Source organism: Melozone crissalis, unplaced genomic scaffold, assembly GCF_028551555.1.
Source record: "Melozone crissalis strain CALT ecotype California unplaced genomic scaffold, PUWL_Pcris_2 ptg000033l_1, whole genome shotgun sequence".
Lineage (NCBI taxonomy): Eukaryota > Metazoa > Chordata > Aves > Passeriformes > Passerellidae > Melozone > Melozone crissalis.
The window spans coordinates 6101469-6125688 of NW_026535811.1; the positions used below are offsets into that span (position 1 = coordinate 6101469).

The window sequence follows — 24220 nt, forward strand, 5'->3', positions numbered from 1 at the left end:
ACAGCAGGGCAATGTGATGAGTTGTGTATGCTTAGCACTGAAAGTGGCCAAGTGGGGAATTTAAACTTCTTAGCTGTGTGTGATAGACCTCGCCAGGGAACAGCTGGTGGAGAGACTCTTTTAGCTCTAGGGGTAGCAGCTTGTGTACTTGGGGGTGCAATAGGATTAGATTGCAATTTCCATCCATTTCCAAATAACCTTGCTCAAGAGGGTCAGGAAGCTGGAGATGTAGGAACCCATGGCTCCCTATTTGTTACATTATGTTCTAATTAAAAAAAAAAAAAAAAAAAAAAGCTTTTGGAACCAAATTTGACCTGAATATAACTCCATTGGCTCCTGCATTCTTACACTAGGGATTAATTTGGCCCTTTCTACTTTTATGTAATGAGCTGATTGCCACAGTATCTTATCCTTGTTATACAATCACCCTTGTCTGGCTGTGTCCCTGGAGCATTCTGTGTGTGTGTTTCTAGATCTAGGGTCTCACCTTCACCTACTGTGTGTTTAGCCCTAGAGCCTCACCTTGACTTACACTGATGTACTGTGTGTGTGCATGTTCTCTCCAAACAGTGTGTACAGACAAGAATATATCTGTGGGAATTGAGGGGCTTCCTCCTTTGGCTGGCTGTGTCCCTGTGGCGTTTGCTTCTGCAGGGGATAGGGAAAGAGTGAATGGTATTATCAGAGATCTCATTTAAACAAGAAGGAGCATAGGAAAATACATTCTTTATTATTATTCTGTAACAACAAGCCAGAAATATAATATACCTTTAAAAATTTTCTGTCTCATGCCAAAGAAACCTCCATTCAATCATTTTAGAAAATCTTGTCGCTCTCCCTCAAACAGTAACAAAAAAGAAAAAGGAATTACAAGTGTAATCTGTTCCCTGCAAGGGATGTGCCTACCTGTCCCACAGGTGGATGTGTGGGGAAGGGGAGCAGGAGGAGCAGGAGGGCTGTTCCTGGTGGCCCTGCCAGCCCAACATCACCCTGGCATTGTTGGACCTGGCAGCCCCAGAGGACCCTTTCCTGAGGCACCTGCAGGGACAACAGGAGCTGCTGTCCCCACACACCAGAGGAGCCCCTTGGCTGGGCACACAGGGAGCACTGGGTCTCATTCTGTATCCAGCATCCCTCAGAGCTCTGTTTCTGCCTGCTGAGGATGCTGTGCTCCCTGCAGTGCCTGTGGGCAGTGCAACAGCTCAGTCACACCAGGGCAGCCTGATTTCCAGGCGTGCTGGGGAGCAGAGAAAGAGTCTGTTTGCAAACAGTGCCATGAAGAGGGCACTTCCCTCTGCTCTGCATGCAGAAGGACAGGTCCTCATCCTGCCAAACAGAGTATTTGCTTTCCAGAGGGACTCCTCATAGCCAGCCTTCGTGTTTCCCAGCAACACTCAGTTCTCCCCTTTCCTGTCTTCTCCTTTCCTGGGTGGGTTGCTAAACATAGCAATCCCTTGTCTAGGGTTGAGATAAATCCAGACTTTCTGCCGTATAAATTAAAAAAAAAAAAGGAAAGGATGGGCAAGGTCATCACCAGCCCCACAACACAGGATATAGAAAATATTATTAGCAACAAAGAAAAATTGGTCAGGGCAGGAGGAAGTCACAGGGAAGGTGCAGGGAAAGGAGGATTTCACACCCTCAACCCCTGCATTGTCCCCTATCTTCTTCCCTTTCACCTCTAGTCTTTTCTCTTAAGAACAGTCTCTCTCTTATCTCACACACACACACACACACACACACACACACACACACACACATACATAGAGATCCCATTTGTTTTGTGCAATATGTCACCATTATTTGATGCAAGTAAAATATAGATCTATAAATATACCACTCTGACTCAAGTCCCATTTCAAGTATGATTGCGGAGTCCAGTATGGTGAAGGGAGAGGTTCCCCTGAGAGGGAGCTTGGGGAGAGGTTTGGATCCAGCAGGCAGAGTCTGCTCCTGGCCTGCTGGGAATGTGGAACAGCAATAACACGCATATGGAGTCTGCAGTGCGCCAGTTCTGCCCTTCAGAGCGGGCTACGCTTGGAGCAGATGGGACGGTTGGAGTGGCTGTGCAGTGCATGGGGGAAGAGTCCTTCCTCCTCACATTTCACCAGCCCCCCTCCTTTGCTTCCTCTTCCCCACAGTGTGCTGGAAGCAGGAGGAAAGTGTGTGCTCACACTGGTGGGCGGGCTGACTGCTTCTCCCAGTTCTTCCTCTGTGGCAGCCTGGTCTTGTGCTTCCCTGAAGAACATCCTCCTCTGCCCCATGCTAAAACAGTCCAGAGCACCCTGTCTCCTTGGCTCTGGTGACCCTGGGTAGACCAGGTGGGATTTTGCCGCTCCAAGCTTTGATTAATGGTGTTGTGCGCCCACAGATCAGTACAGCCACCTCTCTGGGAGCAGAAGGAGTGAGGAGCCAGTGTGCATTGCTTCCACAGGGATGCAGCCACAGCGAGCAGGCGGGCTGTGAGGTGTCCCACGGCACTGGGATTCAGATGGAGCAGGTGGAAGGAAGAGGTGAGGTGCCCTGGCAGGGTGCGCCTGCAGAGCATGCAGGGCTCTGAGGCTCTGAACACAGGTTGCTAGTGAAACACCCTGCAAGGCTGGGCTGGCTGCCAGCTTGTTTCCTGATGGCAGGGATCACACCATGCACAGGCACAGTGGATGCACGACCTCCGGTGTCATCTTCCTCGCCCAGGAATACCCACTGTGACGGGTTAGAGCAGGTTACCATGGCAATGTGCGCTCTCCCCTGCAGACAGCATTTTATCCCACTTCCAGTGATACAAAATGAGTCCTTATGTTGAGTTCCTTTCATTTTTTTTTTCCCTCTCACTTTTTTTTTCCCTGTCAGGTCAGAATGAGCTAAGACTAATAGGAGGCACTGCAGTCTGAGGGCTTTAAAATCTGGTTGGGGGAAGTCACCCTACGTGACAGTGGCAGTGTGCACAGCTGTGTGTGTGGGCACACTCAGGTGCAGCTGTGGGTGTCACTGGACACCCCCATGGTGGTGAAGGGAGTGCATGTGGGCTCTGCTGCCTTCTGTGCCAGACCTTTCCTGGGCTCTCCCACATGTGCCACACTGTGCTCCAGGTTCCAGCCTTCACCTCAAGACCCTCCATACCTCTGCCCACTCTTCTTGGTCACACTGGCTGCATCACCCTGTTCCACACACCGTGCTGGCCCCTGTGCCAGCCATGGCATCTCCTGGGTTGACTATGTGTGACTTCTTCCCCTGACACCTTCCCCTAGGCTCACACTACTCAGCACGGCTCACGCTCCTGGTAAGCCACCTCCTCCTCCAGTCTTTCCTGATGACCCACTTCTGATCTGCCAATCAAACATTTCTAAATGGAGGCTTCATATCCTTAGTCTCTCCATTTATTTGAGAAGACATAAAATAGATAAGAACATACTTTCTTTTTTTTTTTTTTTGATGCTGTGTACTTATTTCCACTGACTGGTGGAATCTCAATAATTTTGCCTCTCTCCATCCTCTTCTGCCAGTTCCCACTGGCTCTGCACTCTGGCTGAGATGTTTTTGTTACTCCTCAGTGGTGTGTGCATGTTTTTTGTCTGAAGCAGAAGGTGGTACACACTGCTACGATCAGGATAAGGTAAAGTGGCTGGATGTATCCATGGCTGCATGCAGAGGGCAGGTCAGCATGGGCATGAGTGATAGCTCTGCATGTGCAGGTGGGGTGCCTGGATGCCTGGAACTGGGACTGGCTCTGTGTGTGTGTTGGGATCAGAATGAGTCAGTGTGTGTGTGTGTGTACAGGAGGATGACTCTGTGCTGAGCACCTGCAGCAGATGATGTGTGTGCCAGCTCAAAGGTTTGGACTTGGGCAGGAGCAAGAAGAGGGACACTGTGCTCCCTGGCAGTGTGTTAGGGTGATACAGACATCTTTCCACCTCTAAAAGTGAGAAATCTACCACTGACTGTTGCCCTGCCATAGGGTCCTTGCCTCCCTTCTGATGCAATCTTGGCAGCTCTGATTTGTAGGGTAGGCAGCAGCTTCGTGTCACACACCAGCAGTGACCTAAGGGTGAGGCATGGACACTTCTGGTGTCCTGCTCCCCACACAGGGTTTCACACAGCTGCTCTCTGTTTGCACAGAACTCTTGACAGGACACAGGATGACTCAGGACCAAAGCTGAGAGGATGACACAGGGTCCCAGAAGGTGCCAGCTGCCTTTGCAGCAGGCATGTGAGGGAAACTCTGTGCAAGGGCATGAGGCACAGCAAGCACTCGAGGTCTGACTCTACTTTATTTATCTGGGAGGGCCCAAGGGTGAAAGGGCACAAAATGGGCCTGGGGCAGAGGAAAAGAAATTGAGCCGGGTGCCCTGACCCCCCAGAAGCATGTTGTACTACTTGGGTGAGTGGAGCAATAGCACAGTCTGTCTGGGAAGATGTATTTTGGGAGGACCCCATGTTTGACTGCTCTCAGGTACCTTTTTTCATCGCTGTCCTTTCCTTCCTAGAACAGTTTCACGCCACAGAAGAGATTTGTTTTTGCTCTTCATGTTCACCTTCTGTGTCACCCATGAGTGGCTGCCTCTTCTTCAGCTCCCTGTGGTATTTGGCCATGAGGGAGGCGTAGATGCAGCCATAGGCAGCTGCCACCACCATCATGATGCAGACGATGCCACAAACCACCCCTGCAATGATCACAGTGCCGATCGCGCGGCGCACGCTCACGGGCCTGTACCGCTGTTTCTGAGGGCATCCCACACTGGGCTCCACTTCTGGTTCTGGGCCTGATTTAGATTTGGAAGGAGCAGGGCTTCCTTTAGTGCAAGGTGGGCCAGTATTGTCCAGCACTGTAGAGCTGTTCTCGTCATCCAGCTGGGAGCAGTAGTTGAACATCTCCATGGGCACCATCCGCATGTCCTTTCCTTTCAGCTCCTTGGGCAGGGTGCAGGCCAGCTGGTCGATTTTCCCACCTGTTCCAACAGAGATAACAGGAGTCAGTCACAGCTCCATGCCCATGCACAGGCAGCAGGGTTAGATCCTCAGCTGGGTGAGTTCATGGGCCTCCATTCATACCTGCTAAAGTATTTTCCCTGCAGAAGCTTCAACCATATCAACTGGCCAGTATGCCTAGGTTGGGTTTGACATTAGAGCTCCTGGTGCATATCTGAATAGGCCAAGACATAAAAGCCCTCTGAAACCATTTAAGTCAGCCTCATACTGTTTAGTGAGTTATGTAAGTCTCAGAAGAACCACTTTAGAAAAAGAGAAATTAAAGCAGAAATATAGGAGCAGGCTGTACCTTCTCAAAAAAAACAACAGATATACATCCCATCTTCTGACAACTAATCCATCTCTGTGAAAATAATGACAGATGTTGAAACAAATGCTTGAGTGAGTTTGAGCAATTTCCTTGAAAGGGTGGAAAAAAAGCAAAGTTATGTCTGCGTGCTTTCCACTGACTTTGTGATATGGTAGTCAAGAAAAAACAACAAATCAAAAAAAAAAAAAAGTGCAAAGTGGCACTCGTGTGCTTGTTTGATTCTGCTCACACAAATGCATATTTCAGACTGCAGTGTAGCCATAGGCAGAGATAATCTCCTTGCAGCATGGCTGTGATCAGCAGGGATGTGACAGCTGACTGTTGCTATCCGCATGATTTGAGACCCTTTCCTACTCGTTGGTTCCAGAAACAGAAGGTCAGGCCTTCAATCCTCACTCCTGTAAAATGTGCCATCTTTCTTTGAGGTGCAGCTCCTGAAAGCATGTCATCCCATCAGCATTCCTGATAAGTGACATGTACCTTTCTAGTCTTCTGTGTTTCAAGGAAAATCTGGAAATGCAAACTTGTCAAAAATGGCTCGGTTTGAAATGATGATTTCATAGCCAGTCTGATTTGGGGCCTGGCTTGTTAATTTGAGCTGTAGGTTGGGATCTCCAGTATGAGTTGCAGTGTTTTTCCTAAGTGTCACTGTTTCCTAGTGTTCTTTTTTTTGGCAGCAAACCTGATGCTTTACAGCCAAATCTGACTTCTAATTCTCTCATCTTAAGAAAGAGAATGGGATGTTTATTTCCAAGTGTGAAAAGCATTTCTTCTCTTTAGGTGAATTCATAATCCTAAAATTTTAATGTTACTTGAGGAAAGTTCTTTCTTCTCTCAAGATTAAAAAAAAAACAGGTAATAGTTCAGATTAGAAACAAAACAAGGAAATAGGAGATCTAGGGCTGCTGGGGACTTCACAGAGTGGCAGCGTTGCTATATGAAGGTGCAGTAGCACTGAATTGTAGCAGGGTCCTCATGCTCTTTGGCTGAGACCTGTCCATCAGGTCAGCCTGACCTGCCAGTTGCATGTGCTCCTGTTTCTTCCCTGCCTGACTTTTGCTTGCTTTTCCTGGAAGACCAAAATTCCCCCACCTGCCTCCCCTCGCACACGCGAGCACCCACCTCGGTAGGAGAACCACTCCATCCAGTGCTTGAAGTCCCGGAGGTTGCAGTCGCATTCCCAGGGGTTATCCCCCACCTGGAGGTGCTGCAGGCTGGTCAGAGGCTCAAAGGTCACCCTGTCCAGGCTCTGCAGGCGGTTGGACCTGAGGGAGAGGGAGCGCAGGGCAGGCAGATCGTCAAAGATGCCCGAAGGGATCTGGGCCAGGCCGTTGATGGAGAGATCCAGCTGGCGCAGCAGGGCCGTGTGCTGCAGCAGGTCCTTGTCCAAGGCCCGGATGCTGTTGTTCCTCAGCTGCAGCTCTGTGAGGTTCCCCAGGTCACTGAAGATGTTCTGAGGGAGCTGGTCCAAGAAGTTGTTGGATAGGTCCAACCTCTGCAGAGCAGAGAGGTTGGAAAACACTGCTCCTGGCAGGATGCTGAGTTTGTTGTTGAGAAAGAGGAAGGTCCTGGTGTTTGTGGGGATGTCTGAGGGAATGGAAGAGAGGCCCAAACCACTGCAGTCCACTTCCAGGTTGCCACTGTTACACTTGCAGGAGGAAGGACAAGCAAAGAAGGACTCAGCAGCACATAGTGAGAGCCAGCAGCCAAGCACTGGAAGGTGAAAAGCAGGGAAGGAAGAGGCCATGGATTAGATCAGTGCTTCCCCATCCTCACCCACCACCAGCTACAACACAGCCCTCACAGCAGGGCTCTTCACTGCAATGCCCTGCAGTGTAATGGGTTTCCTCACAGCTACATTGCTTTACCCCTGGCCTGCATCCTGACAGCATGACTTTCCTCTCAGCCTGTTTTTTTTTTTGGAACAAGCAAGTAAATATCCTTCCAGTTTCACAACAAAGTCAGAACAGTGCATCCCAGCGGGCTTTGCCAACAGATACTGGAGCACTGGTACCTGTCAGAGGATAATGGAGCAGAGAGTGGTGGGAGGTGACACCTCTGACAAAGGACAGCTCTTTTTAAACAGTCAGGGTAGAGATAAGAGGGACCAGGTATATTTAAAATGTTCCAATTTTTCAGAAACAAATATGTTATTAAAAAGCTTTTCAGAAAAAGGAAAAGTAAAACAACCTACATTTCAGGTGTGCTCCTGCAGTTTGAATCCTAATATCTGTGATTGATAAGACTCAGATCTAAGACTCTAAATCAGGGTATCATTTGCTTACCATATTCACAGTGTGTCCACTTTTTAATGAATAACATTACATTACAAAGGGATGACCAAGAGAACTGCTAAAAAGTAACAAGGGGTCCCTAAATCATTGCACACCTGGTACTTGCCATTGCTCTCAAAGCAGTTTCTGAATCCCAGAACAACAACCCCAAAAGTATCTCTGAGTGACCAGAGACCCCCCCCCAACTAGAAGTGGTAACTGAGTGCAGATCCAGCAATTGTTCTGATTAAGAACTTTGGACACACTCTGGACTACAGTCAAATCATGGGGCAAATCCTGAATCATGGTCACCAACTGGGCAGACAACAGACATGCAAAGAACAGTTTAAACCACATCTGACCAAAATGGCCCACAGCAATGGAATGAGGAAAAGAGATGTACATTGGTAACTGACAAAAGCAGTGTCAGGAAAAGGGTTAACACACACACCTTTTCTCATACACTATCTCAAGGTTGGACAAACCACAAATCAGCATCTTTTAGAGCTGCTGTGGATTCCAGACATGGCTCCAGATCCTGCCAGTGGCATCAGGGCACTAGTTACCAAACTCCCCTGGGAGCCAGTGGCTTTTCAAATTCTCATTTTTGTGACAAAGAAGCATTATCAGCAAGAAAGCAAGCTTTGTGCCTCTTGTCATTAGAGGAGTGGGAGTTATGTTTAAGCAGACTATGTAAAACATTTGCATCCTTCATCTTAGCTCCTTTTGTGGAATTGAGATCACACAATGAATTCCACTATTCTTCAATGTGGGAAGCAAATTCAGCTCCCTCGCAGTTTTTAAGGTGACAAGTTTGAGCATTTGACTAAAACTGAAGCAGGTTTGTCTGTACATCATGCCTGTCCTCTCCCTTTCTCACTTTTCTTCAGAGAAGGCAGTCACTTGGGTTGGTAGAGTCTTTTGGGGGGTGAATGGTAGCTGAAGGGGATGCATTGATTGTCTTGCCTTCCTGAACTGGCAGTCAGATTCTTCAGTCCTGTTTTTCTTCAAGAACCAACAAGCAGGTGTTTTACTTCTTAATCCTAGAGGAATTGTGAAAAGATTGCCACAAGAGAGAGAACCAGAGGAGATCCCTGCTGTGGAGAAGCTCTGCCTGGAGCAGCTTTGCAGTCAGCCATGCTCTTCCTCTCTTCCCTTGTGCCACTTTCTAGAGTTTAATCTGATCCCCAGCCCATTTTTTTATAGTGACTTTGCTTCTGTCAGCATTGTGCCTTCATACTCCTACCCTGTCATCCTGCACAGGGCAAGTTTTGTGTTCCCAGTGATCCTTGTGAGAATTGGCAGATTTGTGGACTGGTAGTCTAAGGAGAACTATCCTGTTTGAATCCTAAGCTATATGACTTTATTAAGGACCAAGGGATAAATGTTCAGAGATAATATATCAATTCTCTCTTATTTCATCTGTCTTCACAATTCTTCAATAATTTTTTACTGTCCTACAGTTGAGATCTCAGGTGTACATCAGCCCAGGCCATGCCAATAAATGTGCTCTTTTAAGGAGAATTATGGAACCTTATGGTGAAATGTAAGACAGATCTTTACCCAGACCACCTCTGTGCTTCCTTGTCATGCAGAGGCTGGAGCCCACAGCAGAAATTGCCATGAAAGTAGATCATAGCCAATGGGCTAGTGCAGTACAGGTAGTGACTGAGTAACTGATATTTAATTCTGTTCAGAATATGTCACACTCTTGTTGTAGGGAGAGAATTAAAAGAATGGGAGCCAGAGTGGGGAAGGGAAAGAGCAATGAGTCATTCAAGTGACCCCGTCTTTTCCTGGATGCTTAACAAAAGCCCAGTATTAATAATAGATTGGCAGCTGTGATGATGAGATAACAGCTGCTTTGTACACCGAGAAAGGCAAGAGCAGCCCGTGTGTAACGCTATCCAGGTGCCATTCTGCTCGGTGCTTATCTCAGAGCGCCTGGCCGCCTGCGGCGCCGGCTGGGTGGCTGTGGGGTTCCACCAGTGTGTTTGCTGGCAGTGGCTGGCAGGAACAGCCTCAGGCAGCTGGCTGTGGTTATGTTGAGGAAGTGGATTTATGCCAGGCTTCTGCAGCCATGTAGGATATGCCAAAAATGTCTTGTTGTTACCCATATATTGCTGTAGGCTTTTGGAAATATTTTACTAAAACCGTAAAAAGAAAAGAGATCTCGTTTTCATTTCACATCCATGAGGATGTGAGCTGAGGCCAGGGAATTCATTGCGTTGGTGAAGATGCAGCTCTGCAGGAAAGAGAGGCAGGGAAGCAATAGACAAAACTTGAAGCTGTCTTCCAGCCCCTACAGAAGGATGGATAATAAGTGGTTTTGTGTTAAGGGAAGATCAAGTTACTTTGTGGGATGTTTGGTGACTCTAGTAGGTGGCAGAAAGATGATCCAGGTATATCACATTAAGTCAAGACTCAGTAGCGTTCATTATAAATAATTTAGACAGTCTGGTCTGTGAGGATGGATTACAAAGATGTTTGTTTTCTGGAGAAGGAAGTAATTCCCCCAGCTTCTTACAGCTGCAGCTCCAAATGTGACCAGGAGGACTGGAGCAAGGGAAAGCACAGACCTACTTGTGCCTGGGCATGCAGTAGTGAGGGACACTCTCCAAGGGTCCCCTTTACTCTGCTGTGGTCCCCAGATACTTCTCTGAGATGCAGATAAATTCCCAAAGCCCCACATCACCCTGGCAGTGCCTGCTCTGCACTCAGGGGTGCTGCAGCAGCTGCCCCAGCCCACTGGGAATATGCACAGGCTGAATGTTAACAATTTAATTTGAAGGAGAGCTTCTTTATTTACTCCTTGATTTTCACTACATGTGGCAGTGCCCAGTAGGAGAATTCTGCCTTCACATTCTGCATTTCCCTCTAAAATCTGTTGTGACTTTTGCTGTGAAGAGCTCTGCTCAGCAGCCTGTGTAATACCCCAAGCACAGAGAGAAGCCTGCAGCTCATAGGATACTGATTTGAGGAATGTTCAGGGTGGATCTTTGTGCAGTGGTGTCTGTCATGCTGCTTCTCACCTGCCAGGCCCACTGGAATTCAGAAGCAATCATCACTCGCTGTCCCACTTTAAGCCCATCTTCAGCTTTAGAATATCACTCTCCCTCCCAGCTAGCCTGGCCTCTAAAGGAATCAGGAATTAGTTCAAACATCTCCATTCTTAGCTGTCCCTCTCCCCTGTTCTTAACCCTGATGTGACCCATTTTTTCCCATTCCCTTGACAAACAGGAATGCTGTAGTTGGTACCTGAGCAGGCATTACTTACGACAAGCCTCCTGCCACCTCATGAGGAACCTGCTCCTCCACCGGTGGCCAGCACTTGCAGGCAGCATCGTGCTCTTCTCCAGCGTGCCTTCACATCCAACAGCCAGCCTGGCCCTCGGCCCCGCCGGGAGAGGGAGTGACCTTGTAGCCTGCCTGCCAGGTCCTGCGGAGGGAAAGCAGAGCTGAGCAGAGGGCATTCACTTCCCTGGGTGCTGAGCTCAGAGCTGGCCTTTCCCCTCCCCAGTTAGGGTTTTGCCTTTGAGGCATCGCTTCTGTTTTGGAGGAGAAATGGAGGGTGTTTCAGGAGGCGCAACATTAATTCACTTTGAACCTCGCGGTGCAGAAATAAAACCTGATTCACCTAAGTGCCAGAGAGAAGTTTGTGCTTGAACAGCCTGCCATGGTAGCTACATTAGCTTCATGCTCAAGGTTAACCTGATGAATTGCTGATGAAGGTGACCCTGCCAGGGCAGCAGAGTCCGGCTCATTGCCGTCGCCCCCACGCAGGCTGGTGCCACCTGTGCATCCTCTGCCTGCCGCACGGCTCAGGCTCGCTGCGATCTGGGCACCAGCGGCTGCCAAGCCGCTTCTCTGCCCGCTCCTCCTCCCCCCTCCACCACACCCGGCCCCCCACCCCTCGTGCCGTACTCCCTACCAGCGCTTCCTGTCTGCTTTAAGGTAAAATGGATGTGGTGGCTGGAGCGGCACCGCTTCAGCTTGGGGATTTCCCACTGCAGCAACTGCAGGAGCTGGAGAGCGAGCGAGCCTCGGAGGAGAAGGATAAGGAAGGACCTGAGGCGGGGGAGACTGAGTGGGAGTGTTGAAAAGATAGGAATTGCATCTTAATTAGTAGAAGGAAAAATCCTCAGTCTAATTAGAAACCCAAAGACCATAAAACTCTCCCCTGACAGTAGGTGACTGACAACAGGTTTCAACTTCCCTCCCGCTTCCCTTTTGGATACAAGGAGGCAGGAAAAATGAAAACACCACAAATCTTTCTGTCCCCCTGTGTACTCTCTGACGTGCCACCCACAGTCACAGCAGCACATAGATGGACACATTTCAACCAGAGTACAAAAATAAGCCATCCTCCGTCCCCTCTGAGGGGCTCTGACAACATCCACAGCAGCTGTTTTAGCTGGGTGCTGCACTGCCACCAGGACACTCTCCCCACACACGTGCCAGGTGTCTACCCTCCCCCAGGCTCCCAGACTGATTTATTTTATATGAGAATGTAAACCACCAGGAAATATTCAAATTAGCATCTTGATGAAAATTGCGAGCAGGTTCAGTACCTAGGCTAGCACATTTACAAGGCTGTTTAGATCATTTACCTAAATGCCAATGCACCAAACACCTCTCATAGTACAGAAACCAATTCAGCCTTCATCCACTGCAGCCCCCCACTCCCCAAACTGAGCTGGAGCCCTTTCTCTGCAGTTCCCACTGAAGGAGAAGCTGCAACAAATAGCTGTCCCCATTTGGTGCTTGCGCTCGCCCTGACCGAGGAGATTTTCAGCCTCCCCCACAGAAACCTCTCCATCCTCAATGCCGCCCCTGAAGTCTCCTGTCCCTGCCTGTCCGTATGGAAAAGGAGGATGAAAAGCTGCAGGCTCTTACCTGGAGGGGTTCTGCCTGCAGCCACTTCCACCTGAGTCCCCGGACACTGCCCAGTTACAGCCTCTTCCTTCCCTCTCCCTGCTTGACTTTCCGTCCCCAGCAGCAGCTTTCCGTGTGCTCTATTTAACTCCCTCCAGCACTGGAATAAACGGCAGAGTTAAGCTGACAGCCACAGAGCCTTATCTGCCTGCTGGATAGCGCCAGTCGATCAGCTCCAAATCCCGTTGCCAAATGATCACGTCCTTGCTCTCAGCATCAGGGGCAGCCGCCTGCCATGCTCTGCCTTTCCCTCTTCCCCACCTTCACTCCATCTAACTTTGTCAGGGTTATAGATAGCTCTGTTCCTTGTGCTCTTGCCTTTTGGCTCTGTTTTGTAACACCCCATCTGTATCAGCTGGCTTCGTTCCAATTAGGGGGGCAAAGCAATTAAAAAAAAAAAAAAAAAAAAAAAAGCCAGCTTCCTTGGGTGCTTTATGACATTGTTTCCCTCCGTGGTGTCCCCTCAGCCCCCAGTCAGGCCATGCACTGGTGTCTCTCCCAGTGCCCTGTGCAATTCATCCAGGCTGTCCCCAGGCAGTGATGGGGGCTGAGGGCAGGGCAGGGCTGGCACACCCGGGTGTGAGGATGGGGACAGGGTCAGGGTCCACCCCCTGCTCCTTGTGCTCCAGCAGGGCAGGTCCAGCTCTTGCACTCATTTCTGGTACCTCACAGGCGCCTCTTTCCCTCAGGCAGCACCAAGGCTCAAGCAGAGAGTGCAGGGTGGGAGGAGCAGCCATGTATAAATAAGCCTTTTCCCTATGTTTAGAATTTATTACAGTGCATAGTGATTAACACCTGTTCAGGCTTTAATGTCAGTCTCCTGCGCTGCAACATGCACTGAGATGGAGGGGCCTTGATAAACCCAAGATTATTTTAAAGCATGTCACATATATGCCACACTCCCCACTCCAGAGATAGCAGCCACCCTGTGTGCACTCATACACGTGTTCCCAAGACTTAAAAGCAGCTACCTTCATGTACAAATGCACAGTCACCAACCTAGCTTACATCTACAAATGTGTGCACGGAGCTGGGCTTGCACATGTTCCAGGGACTCTTCTGTAACCCATATTTATTAACCTCCATGTCTTCCACAAAGCTGCCTGCTTCTCCAAGCACACCATATGCCCAGGCGGCAGAGCAATGGATTTGGAAGACATAGAGGTTCTTGGCTGCTGACAGGTGAGGGTCAATGAACTTCTGCATTTATACCTTGAAGAAGTATGTTCATGGAGAAATTTTAATTCCAAAGATCCAGAAAAAAACTCAGTTTCTCCTACGCATCTACTGCCCATAAGAACATTATACACTTAGTGATTAATATTCCACAGTCAAGAGAGAGCAAGGAGGAAGAGAGGATTTTTAAGAGTTTCTTTTTTAAAGGTTTCCTCTGACTTGTCTTGAATTCTGACTTAATTAGCAGTTTTCTTGTGGCCCAAGAGATGCCTTCTGCTCTGCAGAGCACCAGGCCAACTGCACTCACTGCCAGTGCAGCACTGAGAGTGTGTAATCTTGGAGCAAATAGCACCTGCCCACACCTCCAGCCTCTCCAAAGCAGCACCAGATGTGTCTGGCTGCTTTCAGCCTGACATCCAGGGATTTTTCCAGCAGCCAGCACTTTGCCAGACCTAGGAGTGCTCCCTGTATGTCCCCAGCTCAACAAGAGAGGCACCATGCTGTCTTTTCTGAGCTTGCCTGGCATTTCTTGGCTATGGGGGCTCAAGGCTGGTCAGCATTGCTGGAGCTCTGAATGCTCTGAAGTCACCCAAGGGCTCCACAAACCAGGCATTTGTCTTTCTCATGGGCTTTCTAGATCATTCCTTCTCCCTCGAGCAACATGTCAGCTGAATGCCCTGTTATCCATGGGGCACAGAGGCCAGAGCTTTCTTCCATGTGCTTGGAGCTGAATGTCTTTGCACATTCTTGAGAAAGCAGCGTTGCCTGTGGGGCTGGTGATGGCCTTTTCCTATTACTGTTTCAAATAGGACAGCAAGAGACAACTTTTTTAGTTTCAGCTCAAAGCAACAAAATGAACTCATCCATTTCTGGCCCATGGGCTCCAGTGGCCAAAAATACACCGAGCTGAAGTGCCACTTGGACATTTGGCCTGCTGTCAGACTCTAGAGGACTCTCTAATGAGGATTCCCCTAATTAGATTGAGCAGGGAACTGGGGGATGCAGAGGGGATTGTAATGACTCTGCAGTGCTTGCCAGGGCCTGAAAGCTCCAGCAGGCACTATTCCTGCCTTGTGCCTGCTCCTCTGTGCCCAGACACCAGTCATATTTGCAGTATCACCCCAAAGCTGTAGCTTTTGTGGGAAGGGTCCCAAGGAGCATGCTCAAAGATCAGGGAGGGTTTCAGTTTACTGTATCCACGTACTGGTTTAGTAACTCTTCCAGTTCTGTGTCACCTTCTATCCAAAGCTTGCTCTATGGATGGCTCTTACCGTAGCTGCCAGGGGTGTTATTTTGTGTGTAATGACCCCCAGAAGTAAGGCTGAGGTAAGAGCCAGTAGTGCTTCTGCTCTGGGTAGGTGGATAAATCCATTCTCCAGACAACAGCACTGAGGCTAGAGACACAGGGGACTGTGTCACTGGGATGAGACACTGTCAGAGACAGAGCCCAGCAACCTCTGTCTCTGATTATCTCTCCAAGCCCCTTGCACTAACCCTTGGATCATGGCTGGGGGATCAGACTCCGTTAACAGCTCGGCTTATGAGCACTGGCAGGGCATGTGGGTGACCTATATTACAGAAGGGTAGGTAGCAGAGACTGCAACAGATGCCAGCAATAAATTATCAGAAAGTGTGCACAGACTTTCCTCCCTCCCCCACACTCTCCTTCATGGCAAAGTCCCTTTCCCCTTTGCAATGCTGAATTGCTTTAGCCTTTATCAGAAAAGCAGCAGCAAGAGGGAGAGCATGGAGGACGCTTTAAGGAGATTATCTTCTTTCCTTCCCCTTTCCTTGTTGCTTTTAGGATCCATGTTTTACTGCTATCACCCCATAATGGAGAGGGACAGTGGTACCCCAGCATTTAGTGACTATCACATGTTGTTCTGTGCATGTCCCTTCATCTGCCCTTGGTGGGGCAAGTGGCAGCAGAGACACATAATCTGTGTGGCCTGACTGCCGCACCACAAGTGGCTTTAGATGGCATGGAGACCTCACCCATTCAGGTCTCCCAAGAGACCTGCTGGTTGTGCAGATTTTTGATCCCAAGAGGTGACATTGTCTCAGTGGCAGCCCCTCTTTGTTGTCTCTTTGGAATGCAGAAACACTCAGAGGTGGCAGAGAAGCTCAGCAATGCTGTGGAAACATCCAGCGTGTGTCATTGCTCCAGTGAGCTTCCCAGCTTTATTTGCAGCACTTGCTGATGTATTAACACATATGTTCAGGATTCATTAGTGTTGTGCTGTCACAATCAATGGAAAGCACATTTTAAATTCATACAAGAAACCCAGCTGCAGAAGAAATAGTGCCCTCTGACTTGCAGTGATCAATCACAGCTAAGCAAAACACCTCATCCAGAAAGCTGTAAAGCAAGCAGAAAAAGTGTAAAACTTGGTCTTGTAAAAGACTCTGCCACATTCCTGGCCTGATATGAATAAAAACCTCACCCTTTGTGATATGAAAAGGTCAAAAAGCTTCAGATTTTTGGATTGCCAATGGAGGCACCTCTGAAATGAAAATGTGTTGATGGTAAAAAAATGTTTCCTCCCCAGGACCCTCCAAGAAAGATCAACTTTATCCCTGTTTTATGGAAGGGTAAACTAGGATTCAGGTAAAACTGGCTGCTGATTTTGGCTGGCAGAAATTTCAGCTGCCTTGCTTTTGATACTTCATCATTAGTCCACATCAGTTCCCCACTCACTGAGGATTTCAAAGCTGTCAAGTGCAGCGTTTGCACTTGGGGTTGTAAATGCTGTCCTGTCCTGCAGAGAGCATTTGTAGGCCTTATCAAAGCTACACAGAATAAAAGATTTTTGGCCAGGTTTTCCCAAAGTTTCCTGACGGGCCTGTGGCAAGAACAGGAGAGAAGCCAGTTTTCTTGATTCCTCATTCCATAGCTTAAGCAGAAAACAGTATCTGCATCCTAAGCCTCCCTGACCAATGCACAATAATGAGACTGGGAAATTCTGGAGGAGCTGGAAATAACCACGGGCATAAAGCCTCAGCAAATCCTCTGAGAAATACAGAGCATAGGAAGGGGAGATGCAGAGGGTAGCGCTGCTGGGAAAGACCCAGATTGCTGTGGAGATGTGGAATTCCTTGGGAAGCTGTGGAAGCAGGTGGAGAGAGCGGGATATCCAACCAGGAGTGACAGGAAAGTCCCAGCACAGCGAAAAGCGTGGCATATGGAGGAGGCCCAGAGCAGCAGCAGGAGGAGAGCTGAGGGGGCAGTTGACAGGAAGAAATCCAGCCATGTGTGTGCCAGCATCTCCTCCAAGTCCTAGGGAACGCGACAGACCACGTGCATGTTTCCTGCCTGCAGAGCGGAGGCAGCTGAGAAGGGAAGCGGGTGAGGGAGTGGGAGAGGGGCTCAGAGGAGGGACACGTGAGCTGACTACCCAGTTTCCTCCTCTTTTTCTTGCCACACGGTGATGTTTTTGTTCTTCTCACACTGTTGGCAAAAATTGGTAACCAAGTGAGATGTGGAGGGGGGTTCTACATGAAGGTTGAGATAACATTTTCTGATCCAGCCGGGAACAGTTGGCTGTGGGTGGTGGCTTGTCACCAGCCCTGCCAGTTCTAATCCAGATCCCAGTTTTTCTCATTCTCTCAGCTGTGGAGTGAAGAGCCTTCCCTACAACTTTAATTTCCTGCAGGGGTTAATCCCATGGTAAGTGGTAGCTCAGGCCTTTAATCCTTTCGCTCAGTCCCTTGACAGAAGGGCTGCAGGTCTGAGGGAGGCACCCTTCTGCTCCCAGTTCCCCCTCTACACCCCACGAGCATCCTCCAGCTCCCTGGCATTTAAAATGCTGCTCCCTGCTTCCTGGCAAGCCTATCCTGGGGATGTGGGTGGGTGGTACAACCAGGAAAAGGTTGCAGGCAGAGAAGACAGCTTGGTGGGAGAATCCTGGTTCTGTGGTCCTCATTCCCATCACTACTGTGCTCACAGGTATTTTCTGCACTTCTTGGCTGGATGGTGGTCTGAATCCCAAAGTATTCTCTTTCTTGTTTTTATTTGGGTGGTGTTCAAGAAGGGAGGTGTGTACGGGCCCAGATTTGTGAAGGATTGTCTGAGGGGTCAAAAATTTTAACATGGCCCAGTACCTTCCCTGAGTCTCTTACTTAGAGTCAAAGGATGCAGCAGATCTTTAAGAGGGAAGGTGCCAGCCTGTCTGAGATAAGAGATACATTTACATGTATAGAGTAGTAGATGGAGGTGCATCAATTTAGCAGCAAGATAGAAAAATGTAAGTTTTTAATCAATATAAGCTCTGTCCTTGGACAGAGCCAGGCCAGATTTCTGTTGAACAGCATGACCCGACTGCCAAATCAAGGGGCTTCCAGATTGATATCAAGAGACCCCTGCTACATCTTATGGGGGTCAAGGCACTTCAGCCATGAGCCTTTTCTCCTTGTGGTTTCTCATTCCAAAATCAGGCAAGCTTTTGCAAGCCTGAGTGATCCCTTGCACACAAAATGCCCCACACTTGCTTGTTTCCCATCATTCATTTCTGCATTAGCCCAAAAACTTGTTTTGCTTTTGTCACTGCCTGCATTTTGAAGTACACTGGGCCCTGAGCTCACTGGCCTTCCTTTTGCTTGACTCTTGTTACTCTTTCCTCTGGTGGAGAAGCCAGTGTGGTGAAGAACTGCTGCCACCAAGGCTGCTGCCCCTTCTCCTCACTCCCCTCACTGGCTGTGCTTCCCTGGGTGCCAGGCTCCCAAAATGAACTGCAAGGGTCATGGCTTGTCACTTTGGCTGCTGAGCAGGAGAAGAGAGATGATGTAGAAAACACTGGAAAAATGGAGGAACTTAACTAAGGTGTCACGAGGCTGTGCCCTGGCCATGTCCAGAGGGACAGGGACCATCCGTGCCTGCACAGTGGTGGGGCAGAGCACAAGGTGCTGGCAGTAAAAATCCTCTCAGCTCTTATCATAAGGGGATCAACGACCCAGCGTGCACACAGCTCCTGGCAAACCTCCTGAGGAAAGGCTGCCTCTCATCATTCCCACACAGTGCATTTGTACTAGACTCTGAAGGAGACCTTTTTCTGCCTTAGTGACTTGCAGAGATCTGCCTCACTTGGTTGCCACTGTGGCACAAGGTTGTTGGTGCTGCCTGTAAGAGCCTGGAGCTGTTCTGCTGCTCCATCACCTTCCCAGAGCATCCAAGAGGGGCAGCCCTGCAAGGTCCTCACAAACTGCATGGCATCTGGGCTGCTGCCTTCAGCTCCAGGGGTGCCTGCAGATCCCTGGGACACATTTATGCTTTTTACAAGCTGGGAACATTGCCCATAGCTCAACAAGACGTGGTGACAGCTCTCACAACCCAGAGCTCCAGCCAGGATCTTTGGATGCATCTGGGTTAGCACACAGATCACAGCCTCATGCTGCAGAGCTTGCTGAGGCTGAGGAAGGCGTGCAAATTTGATGTGACTTTAGTTTTCTACGGGGTTTGCAGCCACAGAAAAGATACCTTTATGGCAAAGTCACATCCCATCAAAATCACCAGAAGTGGTGTGGAGAGCAGGGCCCACCTTCAGGTACCTCACAGCAAAGTCACTTTGGGTAGTGCTGGCACTAGGGTGGCTCACCAGGAGGAGAAAGGCAGCCCAAGAGAGGAGTGCCAAGCCAAGTTGCCTTTAACAGCTCATCTCCAGACTCAGGGTGAGGTCTTGCTTTTTTGTCCCTTGAGTGAGAGCATGGTTCATGGGGAAGGAACCTTCCCAGCCTCCTTGAAGTGAGGAGGAGCATGGTAGCAGGGCATGGCTTCCAAGAAAAACTTCCAGGTTTTTTCTTGCAGACAGTCAAGAAATTCTGACTTGTGTGGCTTTGCTGTAAATTTAAGTCTCAGTTCTTCCTGTGATGGGCATGGGGCATTTATGCAGGACATAAATAATAGACAGTCTCTTGTATTCCCATTCATAAAAATACAACGAGGAAATTGTTATTTTCATTCAAGTAAGAAAAAAATTGATAAAATAGTATGATAAAGTAGGCTTGCAAAGCTAAGGACTTAAATGTGAGCTTATACTTGCCCAACCTTCATTCAGCCACTTGCATGGATGCAGCACAGCGCTGCCTGTGCTCACCCAAACAAGTTCTTTTTTTCACAGGACTCTGTCCCATACTCAGTGCAAAGGACACATGATACTCAAGCTAACAATGAGGATGTTGTAATAAATAAGGCTGTTTTTATATGGTCAGAATTAAATATTAAACCACAGTTTTGGCAGGAGGCCACAGTCTGTACATTCCTAATTTTGTGGGTGCCCAACATGAGACCCTAGGGGCCATTTTGCAGAACTGCTGAACACTCACAGCTGTTTTCCAAAATGCTGGCAGCTTAGCCAGCAAACTGGTACAATCTCAAGGGCTCAACAGCACTGAGAGCCAAGAGGTCCCAGGCCCTTGTCCTGCACCTGCTGCTCCTTCCCTGTGTGGCTAAAAAGGGAAGTCTCTTTTCCCTTCAAAAGCCAGGAAAACCACCATTCTCTCTTGCCTCATCAGGAGCATAAATTCTGTACAGGCAACTGTAGCTGCTAACATCTCCAGAACAGCATAAGACAATGCATAGTGATGTATTGCCTGCAGGGCTTGCTTGGCAGGCAGTAAACAAATAAAAGAGACACACATTTTGCAGTACCAAAAAAAAAAAAAAAACCAAAAGAAAACAAAAAAACAGAGCCCCCTGCTTCACTCCTTGAGCACCATGTAGCCAAGTACTCTGAATGAAGCAGCTCATGAAAATAGTGTGTGATCCTACCAGTCAGGACTGTAACCCAGTGTAGTGGCACACTGCCTCCAATACCAGTATTTCCTAACTTTCAACTGCTTGTCTTTGAGATATTAATAATATATTTCACATAATCCAACCCCTCACAGATGAAGCAACTTTTCCTTCCCTGTCTTGAGTCTGGAATTGAACTAGTTTATAGAGAAAAAATGCACATCTTCATGCTGTTATCATCCTTCCAATCACAGAAAGCTTTTTTGTGAGCCAGCATTTTGGTAAAGCCACAGCAGAATAGGGTATGTGTGACAAGGTATTTCCCTGCAGCAGGAGGAACATCCCAGAACTCCCACTGCTGCTTCTTTCCAGGCAGAACTGAGCGTGTGTCATGGTGTAGCATGCTGAGGCACTACCCCGCTGGCCGGAGCATCCCAGTATGGTCATCTGAGCTCTGGTTTGAGCCACCCAGGACTGGGACACTTGTCAAGCAGTGTAAGCAGCTGCTTGTAACCAAACATGGCAAGTGAAGGAAACTGCCTGCCCTGTCTTTTGACTCAGCAACAGGCAAAAGTCACGGAAGAACTAGCCAGAAATGCCCTCCCACAGGCTCGAGCCTCTCCCCATCCTGTTCCAGGCTCTGTTGCTCCCTGAATGCTTCTGTCCAGGTATCCTTGTGGCCCTGTGCTGACCCTCCCAGCCCTACTGACACACAGCTCTGCCTTCATCAGGCTTCTGTGGTGCAGAAAAGCCTAGAAAATCCTTTCTGCATCAGGCTTAAAAAAATGCCAGAGGAAGGGCAGGAAGCTGGAGTGACTCTTAAAGATGTCTGAGCTGAGAGTGCACCTTGCTAGCATGTGGCATTCACTTTGCTGGAGGAAAGGGTAAAGCTATGATCTGGTATAAAAATTACATAAGAAGGCTTCCTCCCTTTCTCTTTGCAAGCAGCCCCTTTGCTCAGGGTTTGCCATAATTCCTCCAAGTGGACAGGATGCACTAACAGAGGCAGCACTGATGTCTGACAGGGAGACAACTCCCGCAAGCCTTTCGCTCATGTGGAATAATTCCCTTGCAAATGTTGTTTGCCCACAGCAGTTAGAGGAAAATCCACCCCTGCCCCTCCCCACAGATTTGAGCCACAAAGCTCAGAAGAAAAAATGGTCTGCAGTTCTGGAAAGGCTCCCTTCTCCTCGCTGCTAGGAAGGTCCCCTGCTTTGGGACAAGTCGCTGTCTGTGTTCAAGGGTTCCCCCCTCTTTTAAGGGTTTCCTTCTCCTGCAATAGCAGCAGCTTTGGTCCTTCCCCAAATGAGATCTGAATTTCTCTCTCCACCCTTGAGTGGCAGGTCAGACTCTGGCAGCAGAGCAGTGCTGTATCCTGCCCACTGCCATTCCCATCAGGGCTGTGCTGGATGTGGCACATTCAGGTTACCTGACGGTCCACGTGGTGGGCCTGGGGCCCAGCTTGGCCATGACCTGCTTGGAGCAACAGCTTCAAACACCCTCTCTCCCCAAATCAGGAGAGCTCCAGTTTAACATGTCACCCTTAATTAGCAGGAGATGCAGGGACAGTAATAAACTGGTCAGGCAGAGGGAGGAGGAGGGGGCAGCATGCCCTGTGTGGGATGTGTGTGTGTGTGCACGTGTCTGTGCATGTGTATGTGTGCACACAAACACACAGACACAGACAGGCTAACACTGACATGTAACTCCTGTCCACAGCGTGCTTCTCCTCGGCTCGTTTGGGACCTCATTCTCACTCTTTCCTCCCAGTCAGGGCTGGAAAAGGCTGTGAAGCTTCTCTGTGCTGTTTCATCCACCCTCCCCAGTGCTCTTCCTTCCACCCAAAAGTTCAGAAATCACAGGCTCAGCCTGCAGAGATGCTGAAAGCAACTCGGGACTTATTTTTGGCTCTACTTGTGATTTGGCATGCTTTACTTGATGTCCTGTGGTCATGTCCATGAGCACACACCCCCACACACTTATCCACATCCACCCCCCATTCCTAAAGCTGTGCACCGAGTGCTGAACCTCTTCGATTTGGGTCCGTACTTCTCCATTTTAGGGTGTTCTTACTGAGTCCAAAATGATAGCCAGCAAAGCCATCACAAGTCAGGAGGGTGGCACCTCTCATGCTGACCCTGTGAGAGCCCCGGGGAGCAGACAGAAGTCAGGGCTCACCAGGAGCTCCCAGGTACGGGGTGACCCCAGCTCCGAGTGCTCAGCCTCAGAGGCGCCCCGGTGCTGCAAGGAAAGCTGCCGGTGCTGTTCTCAGCCGGGAGAAGTTGCTCCCGCCCGGCTGCCTGCACTGAGGCTGGGCTGGAAGCAGCAGGAACAAGCTCTGCAGCAGGTTTGCCGTTCCCCTGTCCGTCTGTCTGGCACAAGGGAGCCTTTGAGCCGCCCGCCCTGCCTGCCGCCCCCTCCCCGGGGGAGCCGCTGCCTGCGGGGCAGCTCCGCTCGCCTCGCTTAGCCGGGGATGGGGGCAAATCCAAAAGGGAAACGGCTTTGCTTACCTCTCTCAGGCTGGAATGGACCCTCCTGTGAGAATGGCAGCTCTCCCGGCTCTCCGAACCCGGTACAATCCCAAAGCAAATCCAGCAGAAAGTGCCTCTGTTCTGGAGCCTAGCTGGCAGGAACCCTCCCTAGCCAGCCGCTGGCCTCGCGTGGAGGGCAGGGGAGCCGCAAAGCGAGATGACAGCGTGGGAAAGGGACTGTAATCCTCCGTAAATAATAAATAGGGGGAGAGAGAAAGAGAGAGAGAGGCGGGAGAGGGAGCGACTGTGCGCGGTGAAGTGACAGCTGGGGGTACATCTGCGATGGCAGCAGCACACGCACAGGAACGCGCACAGACAGTGCAGAGGAGTCACCCCGCCAGGCAGGCAGGATCTGCTCCCAAACACCCAGAGGAAGGAGCTCGGGAGGTTTTCATTCCTCCCAGTGCATCCTGGAGAAAGGGCAGCTGCTGTCAGTCCCTCTCTCTCCCTCATCCCGCCCTTGCTGCCATCCCTCTCCGGGTGCCAGGAGCCCAGGGGCTCGAGGAGGGCTGGGGAGATGCCAGGGCGGGAGGAGCTCCCCACAGCCCCTGAGGAGGTAGATTGGTCAGGCACAGGTTACAAGAGAAAGCACCGAGCTGAACAGTTCCTCCCCTCCCTCCATCTCGCCCCTGCTGCCGTTGATGACAATGAACTCAGAGAGAAAGGCATCAGGATGAAAAGGGACAAGCCCTGGCTTTTGTATAGGAGTAAGGAGCGATGGGGATACAGCAGGGGAGAACCTGGTGGGCTTGGGAGAAAGGCACCCCCTTCCCACCCCCCTTCCAGGGCTCCAGAGACAGTGGTGGGGAGGCATCCAAGGGGGAGACAACCGAGGTGCCTGCCGTGGGCAGCACAGCCCTGTGCCTGTTTTCTTAGGGATTCAGGGGAAATTTGAGGGGTGCTGTTAAGGGGTAGCTGGGACGAGGGGAATGGGTGAAAGATCCACAGTTTGTTCCCCTGAGCTTTGGGTGCAGCAGGGAGTGTGTTGAGCCATAGGTGCATGCGTCAGGTGCCGTGACATCCATCAGGGACAGCCATTCCCTGCCCTCCCTGACAGCACCTGCTGGTACAGGGATGCAGTAAGCAGCAAACCCAGCCCACTACCACCATTGGGATCTCCTCTGTGCTCTCCCACGGGCTGCTGTAGCCTTACCCCCCAAAATCAGCCCTCCATCTTGCCTTCCTCCATCTTGATGAGGACCTCAGTAGCTCACATTTGCAAGAGTCACTGTTTTGTTGATCTACTTAAACTGCCCCTTCTGTCAGGTCCAGTATCATAAAA

The 24220-nt window shown here is 49.7% G+C and overlaps 2 protein-coding genes across 4 annotated transcripts in view; one reads left to right on the forward strand and one right to left on the reverse strand.

Annotated features, from left to right (window-relative positions):
• The window catches only part of CACNA2D4 (calcium voltage-gated channel auxiliary subunit alpha2delta 4), a 119598-nt gene that overhangs the window by 69091 nt on the left and 26287 nt on the right, over positions 1–24220 (forward strand). The gene's annotated exons all lie outside the window — the stretch shown is intronic.
• On the reverse strand, positions 709–23421 carry LRTM2 (leucine rich repeats and transmembrane domains 2). Of its 3 annotated transcripts, XM_054281853.1 has the most exons (6): positions 22918–23421; positions 12466–12604; positions 11501–11652; positions 10847–11008; positions 6419–7009; positions 709–4946 (listed from the first exon to the last, which is right to left on the reverse strand). In XM_054281853.1, exons 4-6 carry the CDS (start codon positions 10911–10913, stop codon positions 4492–4494), a joined length of 1113 nt encoding a protein of 370 aa, XP_054137828.1. In that variant the 5' UTR covers positions 10914–11008; positions 11501–11652; positions 12466–12604; positions 22918–23421; the 3' UTR covers positions 709–4491. The 3 variants fall into 3 exon arrangements, with proteins under 3 accessions (XP_054137828.1, XP_054137827.1, XP_054137826.1); XM_054281852.1 differs by lacking the exon at positions 11501–11652; XM_054281851.1 differs by lacking the exons at positions 11501–11652; positions 12466–12604.